The sequence below is a fragment of the Hakea prostrata genome, chromosome 3 (assembly GCF_041222555.1).
Source record: "Hakea prostrata isolate BN-2017 chromosome 3, UWA_Hpros_2, whole genome shotgun sequence".
In the NCBI taxonomy this organism is placed as follows: domain Eukaryota; kingdom Viridiplantae; phylum Streptophyta; class Magnoliopsida; order Proteales; family Proteaceae; genus Hakea; species Hakea prostrata.
In genome coordinates, this window is record NC_142602.1 from 12,121,196 (window position 1) to 12,147,536 (window position 26,341).

General features: G+C 42.0%; 1 protein-coding gene across 1 annotated transcript in view; it reads right to left on the reverse strand.

Moving 5' to 3' along the window:
* Positions 1 to 521: 521 nt before the first annotated feature.
* Positions 522 to 26,341, reverse strand: part of LOC149020788 (26S proteasome regulatory subunit 8 homolog A) — a 45,044-nt gene continuing 19,224 nt past the window's right edge. The window contains exons 8-9 of the mRNA XM_089148997.1: positions 1,059 to 1,169; positions 522 to 722 (exon numbers count right to left, since the gene is read on the reverse strand). Of these exons, the coding sequence (XP_089005123.1) occupies positions 582 to 722; positions 1,059 to 1,169 (252 nt within the window). The 3' untranslated portion in view covers positions 522 to 581. The remainder of the gene's footprint in view (positions 723 to 1,058; positions 1,170 to 26,341) is intronic.

The window sequence follows — 26,341 nt, forward strand, 5'->3', positions numbered from 1 at the left end:
CAATTCATATGCTGAGTTTTTTAGCTCGGGATTGTGCAGAAGTCGGCTTCTTTATAACCCAGTCCATCGCCCCTCCCTCTTTCATTGTAAATCCGTGTTTTTTTAGCCCCACTTGTTTTACCTGAGATGCGTTTCAATGAATCATCTTTGACCAAGAAAAAAGAAAATATTCATATGGGATTTGTCATATCCGTATCCAATTAGTTTTTAGACAGATTATTTTCGCACAACGGATACACATACAAATTCATATGCGTATTCAATCATCTTTTTACACCCCTACGCACACACAAATATGATGAAAACATTTCTGAGACAAGACAAGAAGATAACTTTAGCAAGTTTGCACAAGTTTATCTTTCTTTGTGTTTTCCTTCAGCTATAACAGGGAACTAAACTGAGTGTGTAGAATGCAGACACTGAATAAAATTCTGAGTTGAACTCTACATCTTTGTCATCTCTGGTTCAAGTCAATATAATAAACACGTCGACTGATGTTCAACGGATTTGAATGTTTGTTACCCTTCTGAAAACATTAGCGAATCATCTTCCTCCCAGTTACCAAAATGGATTAGAACACATTACTTCCATAGTTTTCTCAAAGACATGTTCTTCTCCGTCTCCTTCTTCATGACTTTGGCCACTGCCATTTCAAAATCCTCCTGCGTCACATGGACTCTCCTTTCTCTCAGAGCAAACATCCCTGCTTCTGTGCACACGGCCTGCAGTCAAGAACAGAACAGCTAAATTGCACGAATGACAACACAAAAAGGGCGTACCCAGTGCCGAAGCTCCCACACTGTGGGATCTGGGGAAGGGACTTTCTAGGCAGCCTTACCCCTGCTTTGCAGAGAGGCTGATTCGAACTCGCAAACAGCTAAATTGCACAAATGATAACACAAGTTACAGAGAAATTGTAATACACAAAGTACAATTTTTCCGAATCTCTTGACCCTTCTTGAGGAAGAACATGGGAAACATGGGAAGTAGTAATCGATATGCAAATAATAGTAGAAAATAGAAACAGACAGAAAATAATCGTAATTGGCGAAACATACCTTGAGTTCTGCACCAGATGCACCATTCATTTTCTCTGCAATCTTCTTCAGATCAATGCCACGCATCAAGTTCATCTTCCTTGAGTGTATTTTCAGGATATCAAAGCGGGACTGGAAAGATAGACACTCAATTAGCAAAGGAACTAGCAGCATATTACAAGTATCATATTATCATATACAGCTACTTTTCTAATTCACAGTGAAGGTAATGGCATTGCCAATCTAGATCCCATGCACCCTCTACTTGAGCTTCTGGATTAGCAATGATGCCATCCAGCTCCAGGCACGAATCTGTTCTGGAGCCTTCTGCTAATCAAATAGATTCAGATCAAAGGAGACATTCTTGAAGTACTACTGCAGGACCCAGGCTAAAAGAGGACTTGCGGTGACTAAAGATAAGCCTGTGACTATTCAGAACTAACCATGGATCAACCGAACCATATTCTAGTTTGGATCAAGTCGTACACATAGTTATCAAGGAGTGACGGTGGCTACTATATTTTAAGGGCCTTCCTAAGCACCGATGCAATAAGGCTGTCATAATGCAGTGTCGTGGTGGCAAACCAAGCATTTTGGCATTCTTATTATAATTAACTGTTTTATTTGGCGCAAATAGCATGCCAAAAATTATATAAATTTACTTAAATGCTAAATAAAAATAACAAGAATTCATCGATGAAACAAATAAACAAAACTATATTTATCATAATATCATAGCAATACAACAACAATAACAATAAGCCTTGTCCCAACTAAATGGGGTCGGCTACATTATTCTTGCCTTCCAATCAATTCTATTTGAAACCATGTTAGACACAAGGCCTAAGCTATACATATCCTTTCTCACCACTTCTCTTAAAGTTATCTTAGGTTTACCCCTAACTTTTGTAGTTACTTCAACCTGACTTATATCATTTTTTTGTATATGGGCATTTATAGGTCTCCGTTGAACGTGGTCATGCCACCTTAAATGACTTTCTCAAAGCTTATCACTTATGAAAATAAATCCCAGGTCAAATCTAATATGATCATTCATTATCTTATCATTTCTAGTTTTGCAACTCATCCATCTTAAAATCTTCATTTCTGCTACACTGAGTTTTTCTATATGATTCTTTTTAACAACTCAACACTTTGCACCGTACATCATAGCTAGTCGAACAACGGTCTTATAGAACTTTCATTTAAGCTTTAATGGAATATATCAATCACACAAGACCCCAGACGCACCACTCCACTTCATCCACCCTATTTTAATTCTTTGGACAGCAGCATCCTTTATCACCTTTTTTATTTATGATTAAACCTAGGCACCTAAATAATCACTCTGAGGAACCTCCTTATCGTCAAGTTTCACCACCTCATCGTCTACCCAATCATTACTAAAGTTACAAACTAGAAATTCTGTCTTTGTTCTATTCAGTTTAAAGCCTCTTGATTCCAAAGTTGTTCTCCATGATTCTAACTTGGTATTAATCCCCACTTGAGTCTCATCTATCAACACAATATCATTAGTAAAAAGGCATACACCAGGGGACCTTGTCTTAAATATCTTTGGTAATTCATCCATTACAAGTGCAAATAAATATGGGCTTAAAGTCAATCCTTAATGTAGTCCAACTATAATTAGATTTCATTACTTTATCCCCCCACTTTTCATACACTTGTCAATGAACTATCAAACATATCCTTAACTATGCCCCACAAATTTACTTGTAACACTTCTTTTCCCTAGTACTTGCCAAATTAACTCTCTAAGAACCCTATCATAAGCTTTTTTCTATGTTAATAAATACCATATGAAGGTCTTCCCTACACTCTCTATACCTTTCATAAGTCTCCTAATTAGGCAAATAGCCCCATTGTAGATCTTCCTGACATAAACCCAAATTGATTCTCCGTAATTGTGGTTAAGTGTCACCAATGGGTTTCAAATATTCTCTCCCATAATTTCATAGTATGGCTAATCCGTTTAATACCCCTATAGTTATTACAGCTTTGAATATCTCATTTATTTTTGTAAATTGGAATCACGATGCTTCTCCTCCATTCATCAAGCATTTTCCTTATGCTCATAATCTTATTAAACAACTTAATCAACCAAACTAGCCCGTGGGTTCCTAAACTCTTTCATACTTCTATTGGGATTCAATCAGGACCTTGTGTCTTGCCTAGTTTCATCCTCCTTAGTGCTTCTTTTACTTCGGACATTGAAATCTTCGTATATATGCTCGACATTTGGTGCCTTGGTGAATGGCAATATCAGTGTGAATGAAAATATTTTCTCAAATCAGAACAATAGAATATTTTACTGCATGTTTTGCTTTGTAATATTTTATATATTCTGATTTATTAGATTTTTATATTTGAGAAAAACCCCCACCACTAAAGAAAGTGGAAAATTTCACCTACCAGAAAAAATCCCTTTTATTCTTAGAACTGCAGGTTGACTTCTTTTGGGGACTTAAAACTACTTTTATTGGACTCAACTGGGGGGAGTATTTGTTTATTCATGCCTAACACAATTTAAGTAAACATAATGAGGGAAAATACAGGTTCGACAACAACGCGAACAATTTAAGGTACTTTGTGACAAAGCAACCAGCTGCCTAGCCCTCTGCAATACACATGGACTTGATAACTATGGTGATACAGCTTGGGCCTTGGCTGGTAGACTCAAACCAGTTGTTGGTTTTTTGATAGGAGTTCATTTGTCTTCAATGTTAACAATTGTTAATAGTTAAGAGTTGGTTTCTACTTGGATAAGATACAGTTCCAGTCTTTCAGGATAAATCCTCTCTCTTGTTTGGATCTTTTTTCCTAGTCTGTTTTAGTTCATTTCTGTCCTCCTTCGACACTAATTCAAGACTTATAGCCATCACAACTCCAGTTGAGTTGATCTCTGGTTTCAAAATTAATTTATGCTACTGATTTCCTGAAGTCACTTCCTCAAGTTTGACACTCACTTTAATATTACTGGTGCATCAGTTTCTAATTTCTGTGATGTAAACTAGGTCTAGGGCTAAAGGGTAATCAAACTAAGGGTTTGCCAAGAAATTCCAGCAAAAGGGCGAAGCTTTTAGGGTTTCTAGGATCGTTTAGGGCCAGCTGTGACTGATAACCAGATTTGAATTCTATTGCAAACAGAATTTCAGATTTTTAAATTTGAACTCAACAGTCAAACTAGGGTTTCGGCTAGGGTGGGAGAAGGGTGTTCCTTGCTCGTTCTGCCGTCCAGAACTGAGTCTTATTGCTGTCCTTTCAACTAGACTGAGTTCCAATTGATCAGACTATAACAAAAATCAGATTTATGGAAAATTAAAATTTCTGCAGAATTCTGAGGATGAAATGCAGTGCAGGTTTTAACAAAGTTATGGTAGAAGGGTTGAATTGAAGATAATAACAGTGCGAAGGGTTGAATTGAAGAAAATACCAGTTGGGGGGGGGGGGGGTGCTCCTATGGTTCCTACAATCCTAATGGGGATGAAAGGAGCTGATAGGGGCTGGGAATCTGGATTTCCCATTGGGAGAGGGAAGTGGCTGCTGTGGTAATGAAGGAGAAAGGGGGAGGGTCACAGTGGCTGTAGGAAGGGCTGGAGTTGCAGGAAACCAAAAGGGAAGGGGCAGGGGCTATTTGCGATGAGGTGGGAAACATTTCCTTGGTCAAATAAGAAGAGAGGGGGTTGGGGATGCTATGGTTGATGGGGGAAGGCTTCTAGGGTTTGAGCAAGTGAGAGGGAAGGGTGGGAAGGCTGCTGTACTTGGAGATTGGGAATGCTTGCTGGAATGGTTGCTTGGATGCTTGATGATCTCTTGGGAGCTGCTGAATTGAAGAAGATAATGAAGAACTTGAAAGCTTTTTACTCAACCAAGGCCTACGCACATAGGAGACACTGGTCCTCAAACACTCAATTCATTAATTCATTCAAGACTGAGAATTACAATGCAACAACAGGCTATTTGTAGCACCTAAAATAACGCTCTTGACTCCAACTGGGATCTCCTTACTATTAGGATCCCATTACATATTTGACTGGACTCTTATCCAAAACTCCTAGCAGATAAGACAAGGAATCTTATCTTATCTTAAACTATTAAATAGCACACTTTCAAAAACAACTTCAACTCAAAATTTCCAAACAAATCCAATTCCGACTCAAACTAACTCAACGAAATTCTGAAAAATTCCTAAATTAATTTCAGAGGTAAATTACGGGCTAAAATGCCCAAAATACCCCTCTAAGGAGGTTCCGCCAGCTCAAGAAGCCATCCTAGGGGACCCACTTGAGGTTTCGACCAGGGGGTCCTTGTGTTCACATCATTCTGTTTCAAAATGATGTCCTACTGATATTACAGGATTCTGTTGATACTTTCTGATCATCTGCATTTACCAGTCTGCTTACAATCTGAGATTGACATCCTGATGTAACCAGGATTGTCAAAGGGCAATGCATAATTCGGACCCAAATCAAACCACAAGTGGCAACCCTATAGGGTGGCTGAACCCTATAAGAAGTTTAAAATGGTCCTGAAAAATCCAAAAAAAAATTAGGAGTTAGGATCTATTTTTTGTTTTTCAATTGAGTCCCAGTATGCTTAGGAGTCCTAGTTGGAATTCTATTTCCCAATTGGATTCCTTCTAGAATAGGAAGTTGAGCTTCCAAAGCCTCTTTATTTAGGAGTTCTAATTAGGCTTCCTCTTTTAGTTGTGTGAGTAGAGTCTTAGTGTGACAAGGAATTCCACTTCAAATAGAATCCCTTGTTAAGTCCAAGTAGGTTTATTATTGTTGAGTCCTATTTGATTTCCTTCATTGTAAAGGGCTATAAACATAGCTCCCCACCAATGTAACAAGCAGTTGATGATCATTGAATAAAGAATACAATTGAAGGAAGACTTGGGAATCCTGGGTTCCTAGGAGGAAGCCCATGGCTTGGATATTTTGAAGTTTTTGCAATTCCAGCTGTTCCCTTTCCTCTACAAGCTTGTGGCAGCCATTGAAGAACCTAATTTTCTGCAGTTGTTCAACAGCCCCTCTCCTACAAAAAAGCTCATCCCCAACCCATCTCCCAACCCTCATTACCCCCCCCCCCCCACCTCTTCCCTGCCTTGCAGTAACAACAGCCCCCATCCCCTACCTTAAACCCAAGGTTCCCCTACCCCCTTCCCCTAATTCCCCTACTCTAGAGTCGCAACACTCCCCTCCCCTCAACCATCATCCCATCAACACCATAGTCCTCATGCTTATTTAACAGAAATTCCTGTACTTAATTTCCAAACCTCCAAACAGATTAAATTCTTTCAATTCCCCTCCATATTCTAGCCTGACACCAAACCCTAGTTTCATACCCTTAAACCCTAACCCTAGGACTGAAACTGAAGTTAAAATACTCGAAAAAAAAAAAAAAAAAAAAAAAAAAAAAAAAAAAAAAAAGGGTCCTGTTTTCAGCCAGGAACCAATACAAGTCCGTGGCCAAAACTGTTTCACATCCCCCACAACCCTAGTAGCATCCCTATAGGTTTGGGAAAATTCTGAAATTGAAATCTGATAAAACCATAATTATTTCCCTCACAACCCTAACGCTAAGTCAGTCTAACTGAACCCTAGCATTCCTAAATCAATCCTAGACCCCTAGCCGACCCTTTCTAAATCCCTAGATCCTTCAAATCAGCCAGAGCCTAGAACGGCTGGGTATACCCTAAACAGCAGGGATAAAACCCTAAAGTACTGCAGGTTTATTAGGAGAGGATCCTGAAGACTGGCCCTTGACTCGGGATTTGCATCAATGAGAATCAGAGCTAAGGATGAGCCAGCAGTAGCCAGAGCTATCCATGAAGCAGCAACAGCCAGCCTTAGAGAGCCGACAGAAAGGCCAAGCAGACATATTTCTACAATTAAAGGTCACGTCCAATGAAATGGCTCAACTAGAGCAATGGTGCAGCGAAAAAGAAGTACCCCCTCTGATAAGACCCTGATTATCGCCTCTGAAACCTCCGGCAGCTTCTGGTAAATTTCCCTAAATATTTCTGGCAACAGGCTTTCCTCTCACCGCTGCAACCTCTCACACTCTCTCACGGAATTGGTGAAATAGGAATGGAATGGCAATTAATTAGTAAACAGACAATTGCATTTGTTAATCAACTGAAATCTCCCTTACAAACACCCGACAATACCTACTGCCACCTATCCAGTGAACTCACCCCAGTTCACTGCTGCAAGCAAGCTAGCCCTAAACACCTAACTCATTCTTCCTCCCCCTCTCTAATTACAAATTCACTCTATATAAACCCCCTCAGGGACCCCTACAACACTTTTCCCATGTGATCCTTCCACATGGATTATTACAATACCCAAAACTACCCGTGTTCCAAAACCTACTATTGATGTCTTAACAATACTTACCCCCAGTTAGGACCCCTCCTTACGAGCCTAACCTATCTTTCTATCAACTCCTTAACAGCAGCAAGAATTACTCATATTAATAAATAAAAAACATTAACAGATAAGGGAAGCTGAATATCATTGCATAAGTATTACGATGACAATCCAACTTGAATCACTACAACAGACTCTATTCATCTGCTAACTAATTCTTGGAATGATAAAACAGAAATAAGATAAACTGTACTAACACCAAAGGTCATTCCCTTCTCCTGAGAGGCTCCCTCTCCCCGCAAGATCAACTTGCCTTTCTCTTTTTCCTCCTCCTTTCCTTACTCTGCTATTCCCCTTATATTCTTCTTCCATCCCCTGGTACTCTAACAAACTTGATTCTCTTATCCACTGTCCTGCTGCCATCTGGCCTACAGTTCTGTCTTTTAGTGCATAATAAGAATGGTGGTATTTGCCCACTCCTGGGATGCCACTTGGCCTCCCTCTACACCCGCTGCTGCTGTAGCTACCACATCTCCCTTGTTTCATCTATGTTCTGCCCTGTTCCAGCCAATGTTTCTACTGTTCTTCTCTGTCTCTTCTTACGTTGATACACTTGTGTAATCAGGGGCGTATCAACACTCCCTCCCTTCAGTTTCACCTTGTCCTCAAGGTTAAATTCAGGAAATTGATTGTGAAGCTCACGAAAATCTTCCCAAGAGTTCTCACAACTGGGTAACTGTTGCCATTGAATCAGTACTTCCAATGACCCCTTAGTTGAGTAGCGAATGTCTAGGAGTGTCTGCGGGATAAGTTGAAGTTCCCCATCTTCGGTTAGACATGTTGGTAAGGGCTGAGTTGTGATGTTGAGATCCACTACCTTCTTTAGTTGTGAAACATGAAACACCGGATGTACCTTGGAGTATGGTGGGAGTGTAAGTTTGTAGGCAACCGGACCAATTTGTGCTTCAATGGGGTATGGACCGTAGTATCGGTGGCTGAGTTTCTCATTGGGACATTTGGCTAACTTCTTGAAGCGGTATGGTTGGAGTTTGAGAAAAACCTCCTCTCCCACTTGATAAGTCACCTCTCTTCGGTGTTGATTTGAAGAAGACCGCATACGGTCTTGGGCTATCCTCAGATTGTCCTTCAACTCAGCTATAATCTGATCCCGTTCCCTCAGGTAAATGTAAACTTCAGCTACTTTGGAAGAATTCCCTTCCCACTTGAGTAAAGGTGGGGGCTTCCATCCATAGACTATTTGGAATGGCGTCATCTTGGTGGAAGAATGATATGTAGTATTGTACCAATATTCAGCCCTAGGAAGCCAAGTGATCCAATTTTTTGGTTGTCTCGCACAAAAGCAATGGAGATATATCTCAAGGCCTCGATTCACCACTTCCGTTTGGCCATCTGTTTGAGGATGATAAGCACTACGGAATTTCAGGTTGGTCCCAGCTAGACTGAACAGCTCTTTCCAAAAGTTACTCATGAAGACCCTGTCCCGATCTGAGACAATGGATTTTGGAAATCCATGGAGCCTTACTATCTCCCTGGTGAAGGTTACAGCCGCATCTCTTGCGGAATATGGGTGTGAGTGCCATGAAGTGTCCGTATTTCGAAAGTCGATCCACTACCACCAATATGGTGTCTCCACCACGACTTTTAGGCAATCCACCGATAAAATCTAGACTGATATCTTCCCAAACTTGGTCCGGTATTGGAGAGGCTGTAACCATGGTGGGAGATCTCGCGAGATCTCGGGAGATATCTCGTTTTTTTGGCTTGGCGAGACGAGATGGAGGGCGAGAGCAACGAGTTGGGATATCTCGCCATATCTCGCTATATCTCGCCATATCTCGCCATATCTCGCCCTGAATCTCGCTGGAACTCTCAATTTTTACCTTTTTTTATGGATTTTGGCTGAATTTTCACTTGCAACTACTCTTAACACATCTACAACAAGGAAAATCAATCATTCTCTACTTGACTTATGAATTTATGATTTAATGACTTATATAGAACTTCTAATGGTTGTATAATTATTTTATTCTTGAAAATTGAGATTGTGATACTCATATGGATGGAATTTTATAACATTTAAGTTAGTTGATGCATTTGATATACTTGCTTTTCATTTATATGCCTTAAAGGTTCTATATTACATGTTGTATAACATTGCATTCCCTAATCCTACTACATTTCGGTTTCACACTATGGGTAGACTTAGAAATCATACATAGGGTTGTTTCTAACAAATCCAAGGCCACCAACATGTTCAAAAGGCCTTAAATAAGCTAAATACCAAGTTTCAACCCAATTGGAACCCTAAAACCCACCGAGATGGGCCACCGAGTTGATGCCAAAAAGTTGTATATCTCGACCGAGATCTCACCGAGATGGTCGAGATCTCTCTTTTTCAAGGTGGCGAGATCTGTCTCGAGAGCGAGATCTTCTACCATGGATGTAACAACCGTGCTGGTTTCATGGCTTGATGTTTGCTTCGTTGACATGTGTCACAACTTGCCACATAATTTTTGACAACCTTCTTCATACGTATCCAATACACAACTGCTGAAATTCTTTTGTAGGTGCAAAAATAGCCGGAGTGGCCCCCAAATGGAGTAGAGTGAAATTCAGCCAACAAGTTAGGAATCATTTTAGAACCCTCAGGAATGACCAAACGATCTTTAAAGAAAAGAGTCCCATTCTTCAACTTATAATCTGAAAATGCAGTCGAACCACTAAGTAATGACTGCATCAGCTGCCAATAGTGTTCAGATCATAGTTGTCACGGCGACGAGGCGATGCAAGGCGGTTTAGGCTAATTGAGGCGATGAGTCGACGAGGCGCCCTCCGAGGCGCTTTTGAGGCGGTTGAGGCGTTTTAAGTGAAATTTTTAGTGTACATCTCATTCACTCTAAATCTATCATATCTTATATAATAAAAATACTAATATCAGACTACCTCAAGTCATCCAACATACTACAAACCACACATAATAGGTCCTAAATAAGAAGTCGCAAGAAAAAAGGAAGAGAAGAAGTTGCTTGTCACTGACCACTGCTTGCCGGAGTGTCGCTGCGGGAATGGAAGAGAAGAAGAGAGGAAGAGAGAAAGAGATTAGGGATTAGAGTGAGAGTGAGAGTGTGAGACTTGAGTCAAGAACTTAATCTCTTTCAGTTTTGTTTGTTTTTATTTTTATTTTAACATTTGATCACATGTAGCGTCATTATACATATGCATATAGGTTCAAACAATAGATACTTTACAATCGGAATCTAATAAGTATTTCAATATATGCCTTCAATTAGGCATCTTTCTCGTGATTTAAAAAAAAAGAAAAAAAAAGAGACGCCTTATTGCCTAAAAATAAGGCGACGCCAATTTGAGGCGCTCCGAAGGAGCCCAGACACCGAGGCGACGATTAAGCGACGCCTAGGCGACGCCTTGACAACTATGGTTCAGATGCCTGAAGTTCAGCTTCTAATTCTTCTCCACCTTCCCATATTGCTGCAGATAGACTAGAACAATGGATTGGGCCCTCCATTTGTCGGGATAGTGCGTCGGCAGCCTTATTTCACACCCTGGTTTGTAAAGGATTTCGAAGTCAAACCCCAATAACTTCATAATCCATTTCTGCTGATCTTCGGCCACAAGTTTTTGATCCAATAGATATTTGAGACTCCTTTGGTTGGTGCGAACCTTAAAGTGTCTTCCCAAGAGGTAATGGCGCCATTTTTGAATTGATAACACCACTGCCATTAACTCTTTCTCATAGACTGATTTGGCGCGGGCTCGTGGTGATAAGGCTTTACTCCAATAGGCGATAGGATGCCCTTCTTGCATGAGGACAGCTCCTAACCCTACGCCCGATGCATCCGTTTCCACCACAAATTCTTTCGAAAAATCAGGCATAGCAAGTACAGGTACGGAAGTTATTGCTGCCTTCAATGCTTCAAAGGCTGTAGTAGCTGAAACATCCCACTGCTAAGCATCTTTCTTCAACAGCTTGGTGAGTGGTGTGGCTATCTTCCCATAATCCCGAACGAATAGCCGATAATACCCCGTGAGACCAAGGAATCCTTTAAGTGCTCGAACATTCTTCGGAAGTGGCCATTCGACCATGCAGCGGATCTTTTGTGGATCTGCTGAGACTCCTTCAGCAGAAATTATGTGCCCCAAGTAATCCAATGTTGTGACAGCAAAGGAGCATTTTTTTTGATTCACTACCAAGTGATTTTGTGATAAGATGTATAGAACACACCGTAAGTGATCTAAATGATCTTCCATGGTACTGCTGTAGACAAGAATATCATCAAAAAACACTAGCACAAATTTACGTAGGTGTTCGCGGAATACCTCGTTCATTAGTGCCTGGAAAGTCGCTGGTGCATTCGAAAGCCCAAAGGGCATTACAAGGAACTCGTAATGTCCATCGTGTGTGCGGAATGCAGTTTTCTCTTCATCATTTTCAGCAACTCGGATTTGGTGATAACCGGATCTGAGATCGAGCTTGCTGAACACCTGTGCGCCCCCCAATTCATCAAGCAACTCGTCTATCGCCGGAATAGGAAATTTGTCGGGTATTGTGAGTTTATTAAGTGCTCGATAATCAACACAAAACCTCCATCCTCCGTCTTTCTTCCTCACCAACAACACTGGACTGGAATATGGACTTACACTGGGTCGAATTAGTCCAGCAGCTAACATTTCACTAACTAATCTCTCCACCTCATTTTTTTGTGAATGTGGGTACCTGTATGGCCTGAGGTTTGGTGGGTTACTGCCCTCAATCAAACGTATCGAATGATCCTGCTGTCTTCTTGGCGGTAAGTCCCTGAGTTCTGCAAATAGGGAGTTGAAATCTTCCAGTAAAGCACTTACTCTGCTGTCAAGATTTAATGGCTTCGGAACATCTACCTGCATAGGTTTCAGCCACATTCCACTACCCTCTTGTTGTGCTGCCTTCCACAGTTGATGTAGAGATGTCTCCAATCTGAGTAGTGCAGGATCCCCTCTTAGTGTCACTGGTTTATTCTCCCATTTGAACTTCAGAGTTTGGAGCTTCCAGTTGCTCTGAATATCTCCTAAGGATGAAAGCCATTCCACTCCTAAAATGACATCGACTCCACCAAGTTTGAATGGTAAGAGCTCCTATACAAACTGCACGTCTCCGATGCATATGGCAATATCCCGACATACTCCCTGACCTTGTACATGCTTACCGTCCCCTAAAGTGACTTGAAATTGCTTCTTCCCTTCAACTTTCAACCCAATCTGTCGTACCAGTTGTTGTGAGATAAAGTTGTGTGTTGCGCCACAGTCTATTAGCAACACCACCGGAATTCCTTCAATCGATCCTCTCAACTTCAGCGTACACGGTGAATCAAGCCTTGCGGGAGAGGTGTATGATAGTTCAGTTTCCGTCAATGGCTCAGGTGGCTCTTCCCCAACTTCGATAGGTGCCTCTGCGAGTACCGCTGTTCTTCCCTGGGTTTCGTCTTCGTGGAGAAGCAAAACTTTCAGTTGTTTCAATGGACATTGGTGACCACGACTGTAGGGACCATCGCACCGGAAGCATAAGCCTTTATCCATCTTTACTTTTATTTCTTCAGGTGTCAACCACTTTGGACGGCCGCTGCTACTGCTACTTGCACCGCCGGATGTAGCAGACGAGACCCCTTTTGAAGACAACGAACTATTTACTGTGGTTTGCCCTACATTGGTTTGATTAACCACATTCGAACCGGTACTGGTTTGAGTCGTTGGACCCGATTGATTGGGCCGTGAACTTATAGGGTTTGTTCGGTTCAGTGATACAGTTCTCTGGGCCGTATTCTGTCCCCAACCATTAATGGGCCGCGCTACTGTAAGCTTCTTAAGCCCACGAAGGGTGTTGTTTTTGGCATCAATGGATTGGGCCATATCCATTGCCTGGGCTAAATTTTTAGGTTGAAATAGGCGTAACTCAGCCTTAACTTCATCGCCCAGTCCAGACAAAAATGCCCCTTGTAACCATTCTTCTTCCTTGGCTCCGGCAGCGGCGGTAAGGGCTTCAAATTGGTTGCGATACTCAACAACCGTGCTTCCTTGCCGCAATTCCATGATCGCCTCCTGTGGTGTTCTTGCCTGTGACGAACCGAATCACTTTCACAACTCCTGCTTCAATTCTTCCCACGTATGGAAGGGATTCTGTAGTTCTCGGAATTGTACCCACCCGATTGCAGGTCCTTCGAAGCAAATCAACGCTGCCTGTAACTTTTCTGCATCGGTGAGCCCTTGCAGCCCAAAATATCTCTCCGCTCTAGCCGACCATCCATTTGGATCTTCGCCATTGAAAATAGGTAACTCCAAATACCTCGGAAAGAAATCGCGACGCCCTAGGGAAGTTGTGGTTCATGGTGTTTCTTGTACGACGGCACTCTGCGAGTTGTCCCTCACGGATGTTGGTGCCATTTCAGCCTGCCTTCCCAAAGTAACTTCAGGCGATGGACTATTGATCTCTAGGGCTTTTCCCTTTGCCAGGTATGTTCTCAGTTCACTCATGAATGCCACCTGACTTTGTTCTACCTTGTCTATTTTCGAGTCGATCAATGCGAGTTGGGTTCGTAGGTCTTTCACACTGTCTTCCAATAATTCAACTCTGGACTCCATTCTACTTCTTACCATTCCCTGAATCGACGTGCTCTGATACCAGAATGTTAGGACCCCTCCTTACGAGCCTAACCTATCTTTCTATCAACTCCTTAACAGCAGCAAGGATTACTCATATTAATAAATAAAGAACATTAACAGATAAGGGAAGCTGAATATCATTGCATAAGTATTACGATGACAATCCAACTTGAATCACTACAACAGACTCTATTCATCTGCTAACTAATTCTTGGAATGATAAAACAGAAATAAGATAAACTGCACTAACACCAGAAGGTCATTCCCTTCTCCTGGAGGGCTCCCTCTCCCCGCAAGATCAACTTGCCTTTCTCTTTTTCCTCCTCCTTTCCTTACTCTGCTATTCCCCTTATATTCTTCTTCCATCCCTTGGTACTCTAACAAACTTGATTCTCTTATCCACTGTCCTGCTGCCATCTGGCCTACAGTTCTGTCTTTTAGTGCATAATAAGAATGGTAGTATTTGCCCACTCCTGGGATGCCACTTGGCCTCCCTCTACACCCGCTGCTGCTGTAGCTACCACATCTCCCTTGTTTCATCTATGTTCTGCCCTGTTCCAGCCAATGTTTCTACTGTTCTTCTCTGTCTCTTCTTACGTTGATACACTTGTGTAATCAGGGGCGTATCAACCCCTAAAGTCTCACCTTGCCCTCAAGGTGAATTCGATCCACCCCCTGCAACTCTGAGTTCTCCACTGCTGGTTCATCGTCCTCATCATGGAGCATCAGTACCTTAAGCTGCTTGTAGGGGCATTGATGGGACTTTGAATAGGGCACTTCACAGCAGAAACACTTCACAGCGGAAACACAGACCTTTGTCCATCTTCGATTTGATTTCGTCCGGTGACAACCAATGAGAACACTAGAGAGTTGTCGTGGGGGTTGCCGCTGCCTGAGGAGATGTTGGGGTAAATGATGAACTGGGACTCGGTGGTGAAGAGGAATAGGTAGTGGTTGAACCACTCCGGTTGACCCAATTGGGTTAACCCCCGCCCCACTCATGTTTCCCATCTATGGGCTGGGCTTAGGCCCATTCGCAATGACTGAGTTATTAACAATTCTTTGGGCCAGTGGCTGAATCATTGAAACGGGCTCACCATAGTGGGCCAATGAAGGCCTTTCAAGGCCCAATTCCTGGCTTCGATTGACTGGGCCAACTCCATCGTTTGGGTCAGGCACTCAGGTTTGAACAATCAACCCTCAGGCCTCAGCCTGTATCTCCTCCACCAGACTCAACAGAAAAGCACCACGAAGCCAGGTTTCATTTTGACAACCAGCCACTGCAACTAGGGTCTCAAAATGCTCATGGAACTCGCCGACGGTACCATGCTACCTGAGGCTCAAAGCTTCTTAGGCACTCCTCGACAGAGGAGAACCAAATCGCCTCACCAGCAATTCCTTCAAAGCCTCCCACAACAACACAGGTGCTTGCAATTCCTGGAATCGTAACCACCCGAGCGCAGGTCCCTCAAAGCACAATGTCGTTGCTCGAAGAATCTCGTTGCCAACAAGCCGATAGAGGTGAAAATACCTCTCTGCCTTTGCAATCCAGCCCCAGGGGTTTTCGCCGGTAAATATCAGCATCTCTAGTTGCCGAGGTGAGAAGTCCCTACGTTGACCAGCCCCGTCAAGATTAATCGGATCTTCGCCATGTCCTCTCCCTGCGTTCACACTTGCCAGCAGCGGAGTTTTTTATGCTCTTTCCTGCATTACTTCCTGTGTCGGCGAATCAATCTCAAGACCCCTCCCATGCCTCAGGTAGGTCCTCAGTTTATATCTGAATTCATTGTTACTCAGCTGCTCCTTCTCCAACTGTTGATGCATAAGCTCGAACCTGGAATCAATCGCAGCAAACTGGGTTTGGATCTCTCTCACTGTCTTCTCCAAGTCATCCACTCTTGCTTCCATCCTTCCTCTAGTCATACCCTGGCATCTGAATGGCTCTGATACCAGGTTGATAAGACCCTGATTATCGCCTCTGAAACCTCCAGCAGCTTCTGGTAAATTTCCCTAAATATTCCGGCAACAGGCTCTCCTCTCACCACCTCTCACATTCTCTCACGGAATTGGTGAAATAGGAATGGAATGGCAAATAATAAGCAAACACAAACAATTACATTCATTAATCAACTGAGATCTCCCTAACAAACACTCGGCGATACCTACTGCCACCTATCCAGTGAACTCACCCCAGTTCACTGCTTACCCTAAACACCCAACTCATTCTTCCTCCCCCTCTCTAATTACAAATTCACTCTATATGAACCCCCTCAAGGACCCCTACAACGCTCTTCCCATGTGTCCTACCACATGGATTATTACAATACCCAAAACTACCCCTGTTCCAGAACCTACTATTGATCTCTGAACACCCTCCCTCACCCACCCTGGAAGACCTCATCAAGTCTTACTACTTTGGTGAACATGATCAGAGGATATGCAGCAACCAGGGTACTGTCCATAGGATCCACCACTCACCAAACCATGCACATTTGACTCCACCTCCAACCCTTCCCTCCTTTTCAGGTGATGCAATAGTCCAACTCTGCTTTCTTCTTTCAGTTCTTGTAGCAGGAGTGGCCTAACATTATCTGTTTGGGGTTAGTTCATTAGTAAAGCAAGGGAACCCCCCCCCCCCCCCCCCAAAAACCTGGCAAGTGCTCCTGAGGGAGGGGGGAGCTGGAAGCACCAGCCCTCAACCAACCCAATGAGGGGAACGAGGGAAAGGCTGGCCGAGAGCAGCGGCAGCTTTGTAGGGCAGTCACAAGGTACCAAAGAAACAACTGACTTTGTTGAAGCTGCCTGTCACAGTTTTCCTGCGACCTCCTAGGGCAGACTGCAAGCCCCAAATCCTTAGCAAAAACATACAGTCCCCCCCCCCCCCAAAAAAAAAAAAAATATGGTGGATATCAAGCAAACTGTTGTGCAACTTCTAGGTTAAAAACTTCAAATTTCCAGACAAGGGATCTTAGAAACAGCCAAGACAAACAGAAACCAGAAGTTGTGCAAGATCTTCCACCAAAAAAGAGAGAAGTTTTCTTTTTTGGATGAATAAAATATTTCATTACCAAGCCCTGAGGAGGGGAGAGAAAATGTACAAGAGAAGAGAGGAAAAGGAAATCGGCCTTTAGCTATTAGACCACAGAGAGGAACCTAAATCCCAGGTAACAACAATATGCATGTTCCTTGGGGTATCATCAATAGGGGAGTGGGGAATCAATTGTAATTTGGAGGAGACATCAAAAAAGGTGGCTTTCCAAATCAAGTCCACACATCTAGAGTTGGAGGTCCATGTTTTAAGGTTACCAAAGGTGGCGAACAGTAGCTCCAGAAACCAACTTACCCACTCGATCATAGATGGAATCACCAGAAAAGGACCTCAAAACCTAAGACCAATCCCTAGCAAACCCAAAAGAGCATTTAAGGTGGGGCCAAATGGACGCATGGGCTCTCCCGTAAAGCAAGCGGGAGAAAGAGCAAGTGAAGAAAAGGTGATCAATGTCCTCGAAGCCATTCCAGCAAAGAATACAATTAGGGCTAGTCGGGATATGGCGGTGAATAAGGAAAGCCTACATGGGGAGACAGAGGTTAAGGCTTCCCCAATGGGTGAGGGATTGGTAAGGGATGTGATATTTGAACTGGACCAAGAAAACCCAAGCGACTAGCTCTAGAGGGGTGCAGATGTGGTTCCAAGCAAAGGCTATGGTGAAGGACCCCGAAGAAGCAAGAGCCAAACTAACCGATCATAGGGAAGGCTTAAGAGGGGGGAGGGAAGCGGACCAAACATGTGTGAGACTTGGATGGGATTGTTACAGAGGGGGACCAGGAGCCATTAGGCATAAAAGAAGAGGGGTCACAAGTTTGGAAATGCAAGAATCATAAACAATTCGAGGACCAAAGAATTTATAGAGGATGCTAAGGGGATGCCAAAGGTCAAGCCAAAAGGAAACAGAAGAGCCATTTGAGACCTAAGGCGAGATAGTTGCAAGGGCAAGGGATCTTAAGAGAAGCATTTTTCCCTAAACCCAACAGGGATTGGAAGGGATAGAAACAGTCCAAATGGAGTCATGCTTGAGGAGGTAGGAATAGACCAAGTTAATCGGAACCTAATCATGCTTGGAGGATATTTTCCAAATGAGTTATATGAGATCAACATTATTATAATATTTGATCCTCCAAATTGCCATGCCTCCTTACTTTTTGGGTCTACAAGCATTGGCCTAACTAGTAGGGTGAAGGAATGGGGAAGCTCCAAAACCTTTCCAAAGGAAGGTGCTGATGCAGAATTGAAGACATATTTACGAAAGAAGAAGCCCATTGGGTTAGGCCCATCAAAGGCCTAAAGTTGTCACCTGAATCAGCCCATGGCTTTCATGGGCTAGGGCTGTTTTAGTGGGTTAAAGTTAGCCCACATATGTTGAACTTCATAGTCTAGACCTAAGCCTAAATCTAGTTTTTGGAAAGTCAATAAAAGGGGCTTTAGTGTGAAAATAAGATAACTCATTGTCAAAGGAGTTCTCCTTTGTCAAGAGTTAGGTAGTAGTTGAGTTATTAATAGGTAGGTGGTGTTAGCTAGTGGTTAGATGTTGCCATTAATGTTTATGTCTCTTTAGAATGTTATATAAAGAGACTTATGTAAGTGGTGAAAAGTGGTGAAAAAACAACTGGTGAAATGAAATCAAATTGTTTGCTAGCATTCCTCCTCTTGGAGAACCCTTGTGTTTGATCAAGGTAGATTGGTGTTCGATCCAATCGATCCACCTTGCGGTGAGAAGCTCGGGTGTTACATGTTACTTTGTTGTCCTTATTGTTCTCTTAATTCTCTTATATTATTCCATCCATTCTTCTTTATAGCATACTGCTGTTTTGAAAACCTAGTTACTCCTTGTTCTTAAACCAATATCCTTGTTCTACCACTTTGGTTTTCAGCCTTCCATTATATCTAAATTTTATCTATCTATCTGAAGTTGATTCCCTGTGAAAAGTCCTATTTGGCTACTGTTTTGATTATTCAAATACAGTACTACATTATTTGGTATCAGAGCCATGACAGGGAGTGAAAATTCTGGACCATCCAGTCCAACTAATCCTATGGCAGCAATGATGGAGATGAGTGGAAGACCGCCTTCAAGACCAAGGATGGACTATTCGAATGGAAAGTCATGCCTTTTGGTCTGACGAATGCACCTAGTACATTCATGAGGGTGATGACACAGGTACTCCGTCCTTTTATTGGTCGATTTTTGGTTGTATACTTTGATGATATATTGATCTACAGCAAGCATCCAGATGATCACATCGATCATCTACGGCAAGTCTTGAGAGTGCTTCGCCATGAGAAGCTATACATCAATCTCAAGAAATGCTCCTTTATGCTGCCAAAGGTTGTGTTCCTTGGTTTTATTGTCTCATCACAGGGGGTTGAAGCTAATCCAGAGAAGATAACAACTATAACAGATTGGGCTACACCAAAGGCAATCACTGAGGTTCGTAGTTTTCATGGACTTGCATCGTTTTATAGGAGATTCATTCGGAGCTTTAGTGCAGTCATGGCACCTATTATCGAGTGTTTGAAGCAAGGCAAAGGTGAGTTCAAGTGGACAGCAGCAGCAACCAAAGCCTTTCATCTTATCAAGCAAAAGATGACAGAGGCTCCAATACTTCGCCTGCCAAATTTTGACTGTATATTTGAGGTAGCAACTGATGCCTCACATATTGATCTAGGAGGTGTATTGATGCAAGGAGGGCACCCTATCGCTTTCTACAGCAAGAAACTCAATGATGCCAAGCGACGCTATTCGACATATGATCTAGAGCTCTATGCTGTTGTCCAGGTGTTACGCCATTGAAGACATTATCTCAGCGGCAAAGAGTTCATTCTCTATACCGATCATGAGGAGCTGAAGTATCTACATTCACAGAAGTCGATAAGCAACAGGCACGCTAAATGGGTTGCTTATCTCTAAGAGTTTGTGTTCGCAATGAAGTACAAGGCAGGAAAGGAGAATACGGTGGCTGATGCATTGAGTCGAAAAGTACTTACTCTTAGCACATTCTCAACACATGCAGTTAGCATTGATCAGATACGTGATGAGTATGCATCTGACGAAGATTTCAACATGCCATACAAGGAGTTACAGCAAGACAAGCAACATCATAAATACTCACTTCACAATGGGTATTTGTTTTTGGGAACTCGGTTATGCATTCCAAATTCTTCCCTACGACATCACATCATAAGGGAGCTGCATGGCGGAGGTTTGGGAGGTCACTTTGGCAAGGATAAGACTATCATACAAGTTACCGATCGGTATTATTGGACCCATATTGCAAAGGATGTTGATCATGTAATCAAGAGATGCAGAGTCTGTCAGCTAGCCAAGGGAACCAAGCAAAATACAGGTCTGTACTCACCATTACCAGTTCCTCATGCACCTTGGATTGATATTAGTATGGATTTCGTACTTGGGCTACCCTCCACAAAAGAGCGATCCGACTCCATCATGGTTGTGGTTGACCGATTCTCAAAGATGGCTCATTTTATACCATGTCGAAAGACCTTTGATGCATCTCACATTGCAAAGATATTCTTTAAGGAGGTTGTACGACTACATGGGCTACCAAGTAGCATTGTCTCAGATCGTGACGTCAAGTTCACGAGCTACTTTTGGAAGACATTGTGGCTGAAAAGTAACACAAAGTTACAGTTTTCAACCGCATTCCATCCACAAACCTGACGACGGCGAAGTGGTGAATCGAAGCTTGGGAAACTTACTGAGGTGTTTGGTTCGTGACTATGAGAAGACATGGCCGTCCATACTCAACATAGCTGAGTTTGCTTACAACAACTCAATTAATCGTACGACAGGTTGTACTCCTTTTGAGATTCTACTTGGAGTTCAACCCCGATGACCTATAGACCTCATTCCATTACCACCACAAGCACACGTGAGTATTGAGGCTGACGAGTTTCTGCGCCATATCACAGAGGTACATGCTAATGTTCGCCGAAGAATAGCTCTCAACAATGATGTCTACAAGGCTATAGCAGATCATCATCGACAATATGTGGAGTTTCAACCAAGAGACATGGCGATGGTTCGTGTCAACCCGGAAAGGTTCCAACATGGGGTCAATAACAAACTCCATCCAAAGAAGATGGGTCCATACAAGGTGCTGAAACGCATTCGACCAAATGCTTATGTACTCGAGCTACCAGAAGAAATGAACATAAGCAATGTCTTCAACGTGGCTGACTTACATCTTTATGTAGGACACCACTCTGATGATGGAGACACTGAACAAATGTTGAGGCTGCCCCAACTCAAGCCACCAATCACTGACATCATTGAAGAGGTTTTGGATGACTCTTACAAAACCACTCGTCGTGGCACTGGATACCATGCTTTCCTCGTCAAATGGAAGAATCGTCCACGACATGATAGTACTTGGATTCATGCTGATGATTTCAAGAAACTCGATCCCAATTTGTATGAACGTTACATGTCCTTCATTCATTCGTCGGAGACGAATGTTTTCAAGCCGGGGAGAGTTGATGCAGAATTGAAGACATATTTACGAAAGAAGAAGCCCATTGGGTTAGGCCCATCAAAGGCCTAAAGTTGTCACCTGAATCAGCCCATGGCTTTCATGGGCTAGGGCTGTTTTAGTGGATTAAAGTTAGCCCACATATGTTGAACTTCATAGTCTAGACCTAAGCCTAAATCTAGTTTTTGGAAAGTCAATAAAAGGGGCTTTAGTTTGAAAATAAGAGAACTTATTGTCAAAGGAGTTCTCCTTTGTCAAGAGTTAGGTAGTAGTTGAGTTATTAATAGGTAGGTGGTGTTAGCTAGTGGTTAGATGTTGCCATTAATGTTTATGTCTCTTTAAAATGCTATATAAAGAGACTTATGCAAGTGGTGAAAAAACAACTGGTGAAATAAAATCAAATTGCTTGCTAGCATTCCTCCTTTTGGAGAACCCTTGTGTTTGATCAAGGTAGATTGGTGTTTGATGATCCACCTTGCGGTGAAAAGCCCGGGTGTTACATGTTACTTTGTTGTCCTTATTGTTCTCTTAATTCTCTTATATTGTTCCATCCATTCTTCTTTATAGCATACTGTTGTTTTGAAAACCTAGTTAGTCCTTGTTCTTAAACAAATATCCTTGTTCTACCACTTCGGTTTTCAGCCTTCCATTATATCTGAATTTTATCTATCTTAAGTCTATCAAATCTGAAGTTGATTCCCTGTGAAAGGTCCTATTTAGCTACTGTTTTGATCATTCAAATACAGTACTACATTAGATGCAGAAAGGGCTTCCATAGCTTTAATGGTGGCTTCCGAAAGAGAGAAGATACCACACCACTAAAGATAAGAGGACTGAACAACCAATAAGATTAGGTCCACCCTACCCACGAAGGAGAGAAGTTTGCTTTTCCAGAGTTGGGCTTCTTGCAGATGTGGTCAAGCATAGGGGGTGTAGTGGTGATTGGTAAGATCTGAGAGGGATAAGACAGAGACCTAGGTAGGTCACTGAGAAAACCCAAAAGTAGAAGAAGAGAGTTGAAAGTTGAAGAAGAGAGGCTTTGAATAACTTTGAGACCCCATACAGCATAAGGGTAGATTTTTGGAGGTTAATACAAAGGCTGGAGAGGGACTTGAACAAAGCGGGGGAGGAACGAATATTAGAAATGGAGTGGGAAGCTTTGGCAATGATCATGAGATCATCTGGAAAAGTGGGAAATGGGAAGGTTGAGAGCTTTACAGTTAGGTATGGGTGTCAAATTGCAACCCAAACCATTAAAACTGAACTGCACCGGCCCGTTATAGCCTGAACCGATAATGGGTTGCATTTGGGCTGAGGGTAGCAGAGCCACACCAGCTCGAACCCAAACTGCAACCCGTTATAACCCATTTGACAACCCATTTTATAGTTTTACATTAAATATTGTTTGAATCATCATATTACCACTAAGTAGTTGGTATAAACTATTAGAAAAATTGAGCATGAATTCAAAGATCAAATAGTCATTCTACTACTTGTAAGGGACAATTAGAAGGATCAAGTATGAATGCCCAATTGAATGTACCAAGTTTGTTTAAATTAAGTAAATATTTATCTAATCATGAGGTACTTCTTTTGCATATCAAACTAAATACCAACCCAAAAAAGAGACGTTCATAGAAGGGGGAAAATCAACATTCTCACAAAACAAGAACCTAATTTCAAGACAATCAATAATAGCACAGGTTGGAATTGAAAAGGGTTTTTGGTTTGAAGATTGTTTTAGGAGGACTATCCAGTGGAGCCTGAGGAATGAGCTCGCAGTTTCTATGTTACTACTTACTATCTGGGTTCTTATTTCTATAAGATGGGTGGAATTTCTACAAGGTGAAATGACTTTTCATTTTTTTTATGGAAATTGATCAATAACAATTTTTCTTTCCATAGAATTTTGGCCCTTGTTGCAGGATGCTCAACTATTTCTTTTTGTTCTTTTTCTTGCATACCATAAATTGTTAGCCTAAACCATTAGTCAACCCAAGTATAGACCGTTAGCCCAAACCATTAGTTATCCCGAACCCAAACCGCACCAAACTGAAATCAGCCCCAAACAGCACCGTTGACATCCCTACAGTTAGGTATGGGAGAGTTGAGGAGTTGATCAATGTTAGACCAGATAATGCGGGAGATCACATCTAGGCAAGAGAGAAGAAGAAAGGGCATCCCTGCCAGATCCTAACATGGGAAGAGAGAAGTAAGCTAACTTCTTACCTCATCAAATCATTACTCCAGAAAGGAACAGCATTAGGTGCTGTCTCCCCTTAATTGCAAAAGGAAAACCTCCTTTCACGAACTTCAATCACGCTCCAGAAATCTACTGCCTCCTATGCTCTAATACCATGTAAATTGCAGAGAAAAGGAGGAAGAAGATGAGAAGAAGGATGAGAAGGAGGCCATGATTTGAGCTGAGGCTTCACTTTCTCATTGTGAAGACCTCAAGGCTGTAGTGTTTTATTTATATAATGAAAACAGTTTGAATACAATAAGGAAACCGATTCTCACATAGATTAGGAGTTTAACACCTGAAGTCCTAATCTCTCTTAACTTAAAACAGGCCAGCAGACCCTTTGAGAGTTGTGCGCCAGGCACCAACTCTCGATGGTCCTTTTTGGACCAAAATGCCCCTCTCATAGATGTCAAGGCCTGTTGAAACATCACACAAAACCAAGGCACCACAAAAGAAACTACCCAGATGTCTGGGAAATGGGGCTTGAGACCTTTTCCTAGACAAATAGTTTGACCAGTTTAAATAAAGGCCACAGAAATGAGAATCAAGCAATCTGAACTGATAGGAGTATCGGACCACACAGAGCAGAGGAAAATTATAAGCATAGGTTAGAGGCAATATATGGTAGCAAAGTACTAACCAAATGGGTAGAGACGAATGAAGTTGAAAAACAAGTATCTTCCAAACACAAGGAGCTTGAGTACATGATAAACTTGATGCTCTACATCAGGGTAGCTTATCCATGGTCCTCTTTGGACCAAAATGCCCCTCTCACAGATGTCAAGGCCTGTTGAAACATCACACAAAACCAGCCAAGGCACCACAAAAGAAACTTCCCAGATGCCTAGGTAATGGCTTGACAACCTTCTCCTAGACAAATAGTTTGACCAGTTTAAATAAAGGCCAAGAATCACGCAATCTGAACTGATAGGACGACATAGAGTAGAGGAAAATTATGAGCATATGTTAGAGGCATCTGGTAAAGTACTAACCAAATGGGTAGAGATGAATGAAGTTGAAAAACAAAGTATCTTCCAAACTCACAGAGCTTGAGTACATGATAAACTTAATGCTCTACATCAAGGTAGATTATTGACTGATAATCACAAGGAAAAGTTTGAGTTTCTTGTTGCACATATAGGATTGATAAAAATGACACACTGCTGCTCCTTCAGTTTAACACAGCTGAATCCTGATATTCTGAAAGAGTCAAATGTTCATGATGCATCTGAAGTTAAGGATTGTTTTCAGCAGGCTTCAAGACTAATGAAATTTTGGAGACTACTAAGAGATGTAGATTTCAAACAGGGGGGAAACCAAAGACCACTGGGCAGCTAAAAGACTACACCCCTACAGATAAAGGTAAAGAGCCTAAAATCAGCAATACTGACTTTTGTGCTCCAAATCTCTCAAAATTTTCCAAGATATCCCCTCCTTATGATAAGGCAAGATTAGATTGTATGCAAATCAGAGAACTACATTAACTTGGTCAAGATCTTGAAGTTTGACCAGGTCTGGGTTCAACTCAACATAGAAGAACTTCAACCCAACCTGAAATGAGATATATCACCAGAACTCAATCAAGTGGAATGCCACTGAAAGCTTACCTCTTGGTGCTTTTGGTATTCCCAAATAGCTAACTCTGTCCTCTTGGTGGTTTCTGTCTCGCTTCTTCTCATTCAAGGGCTTCAAATAAGTTCCCCTTGGCTTCAAATTCAGATCCTCAATTCAAGTTCCTAACTTCATGGGAGAACACTGGAAGCCCTTGTTTGAACAGCTGAGCTGACATAGTGAAGATGCACGCTAATAACACCTATGATATACATCCCTCAAATCTTCGCAATTGATGGAGCAGGAAGATTATAGATGGGATGAGGTGTTCTGACATATTTCTTGGAAAAAATCCAGCAGAAGAAAAGAGTATTGAATAAGAAGAAGCTGTAGGAGGCAAAAGGAACTTGACTACAGCAAGATCAAGTCATATAGTTCGTTGATAAGGTCACTTAAACCAAAAACTAAACTCGGTCGGGCTGAGATCTTGAGTCGAGATCTATTTTTCTGTTTTTCTTTTCTCACTTCAGCATCCCGGTTGGGCAGAAAAGTGAGATCTCACAATTTCTTGAACCATGTCAGCGCCTAGATTATCTTTTGGTGCTCAACTTACAGGGAAAAATAGAGATTTTTGAGTTTCATATCATAATCACTAGTGCAGAAAAGCTGAGTGTCATGGATTTCTTCCACATTTGAACTCAGCTTGTAAAATTCGTACTGAAAAATCACAAATGATGGGAAAAAGTTCCCGAATGCAACTATTAAGCAATTACTCTTGTTATCATTATTGGATATGGCATATTTAGGCTTTGAGAAACAGTAGAAGTTCAATACAGGATTTGATTTATAAAAAATGGAATTTTCATAATCTTCCGCGCAGGAATTTTAGT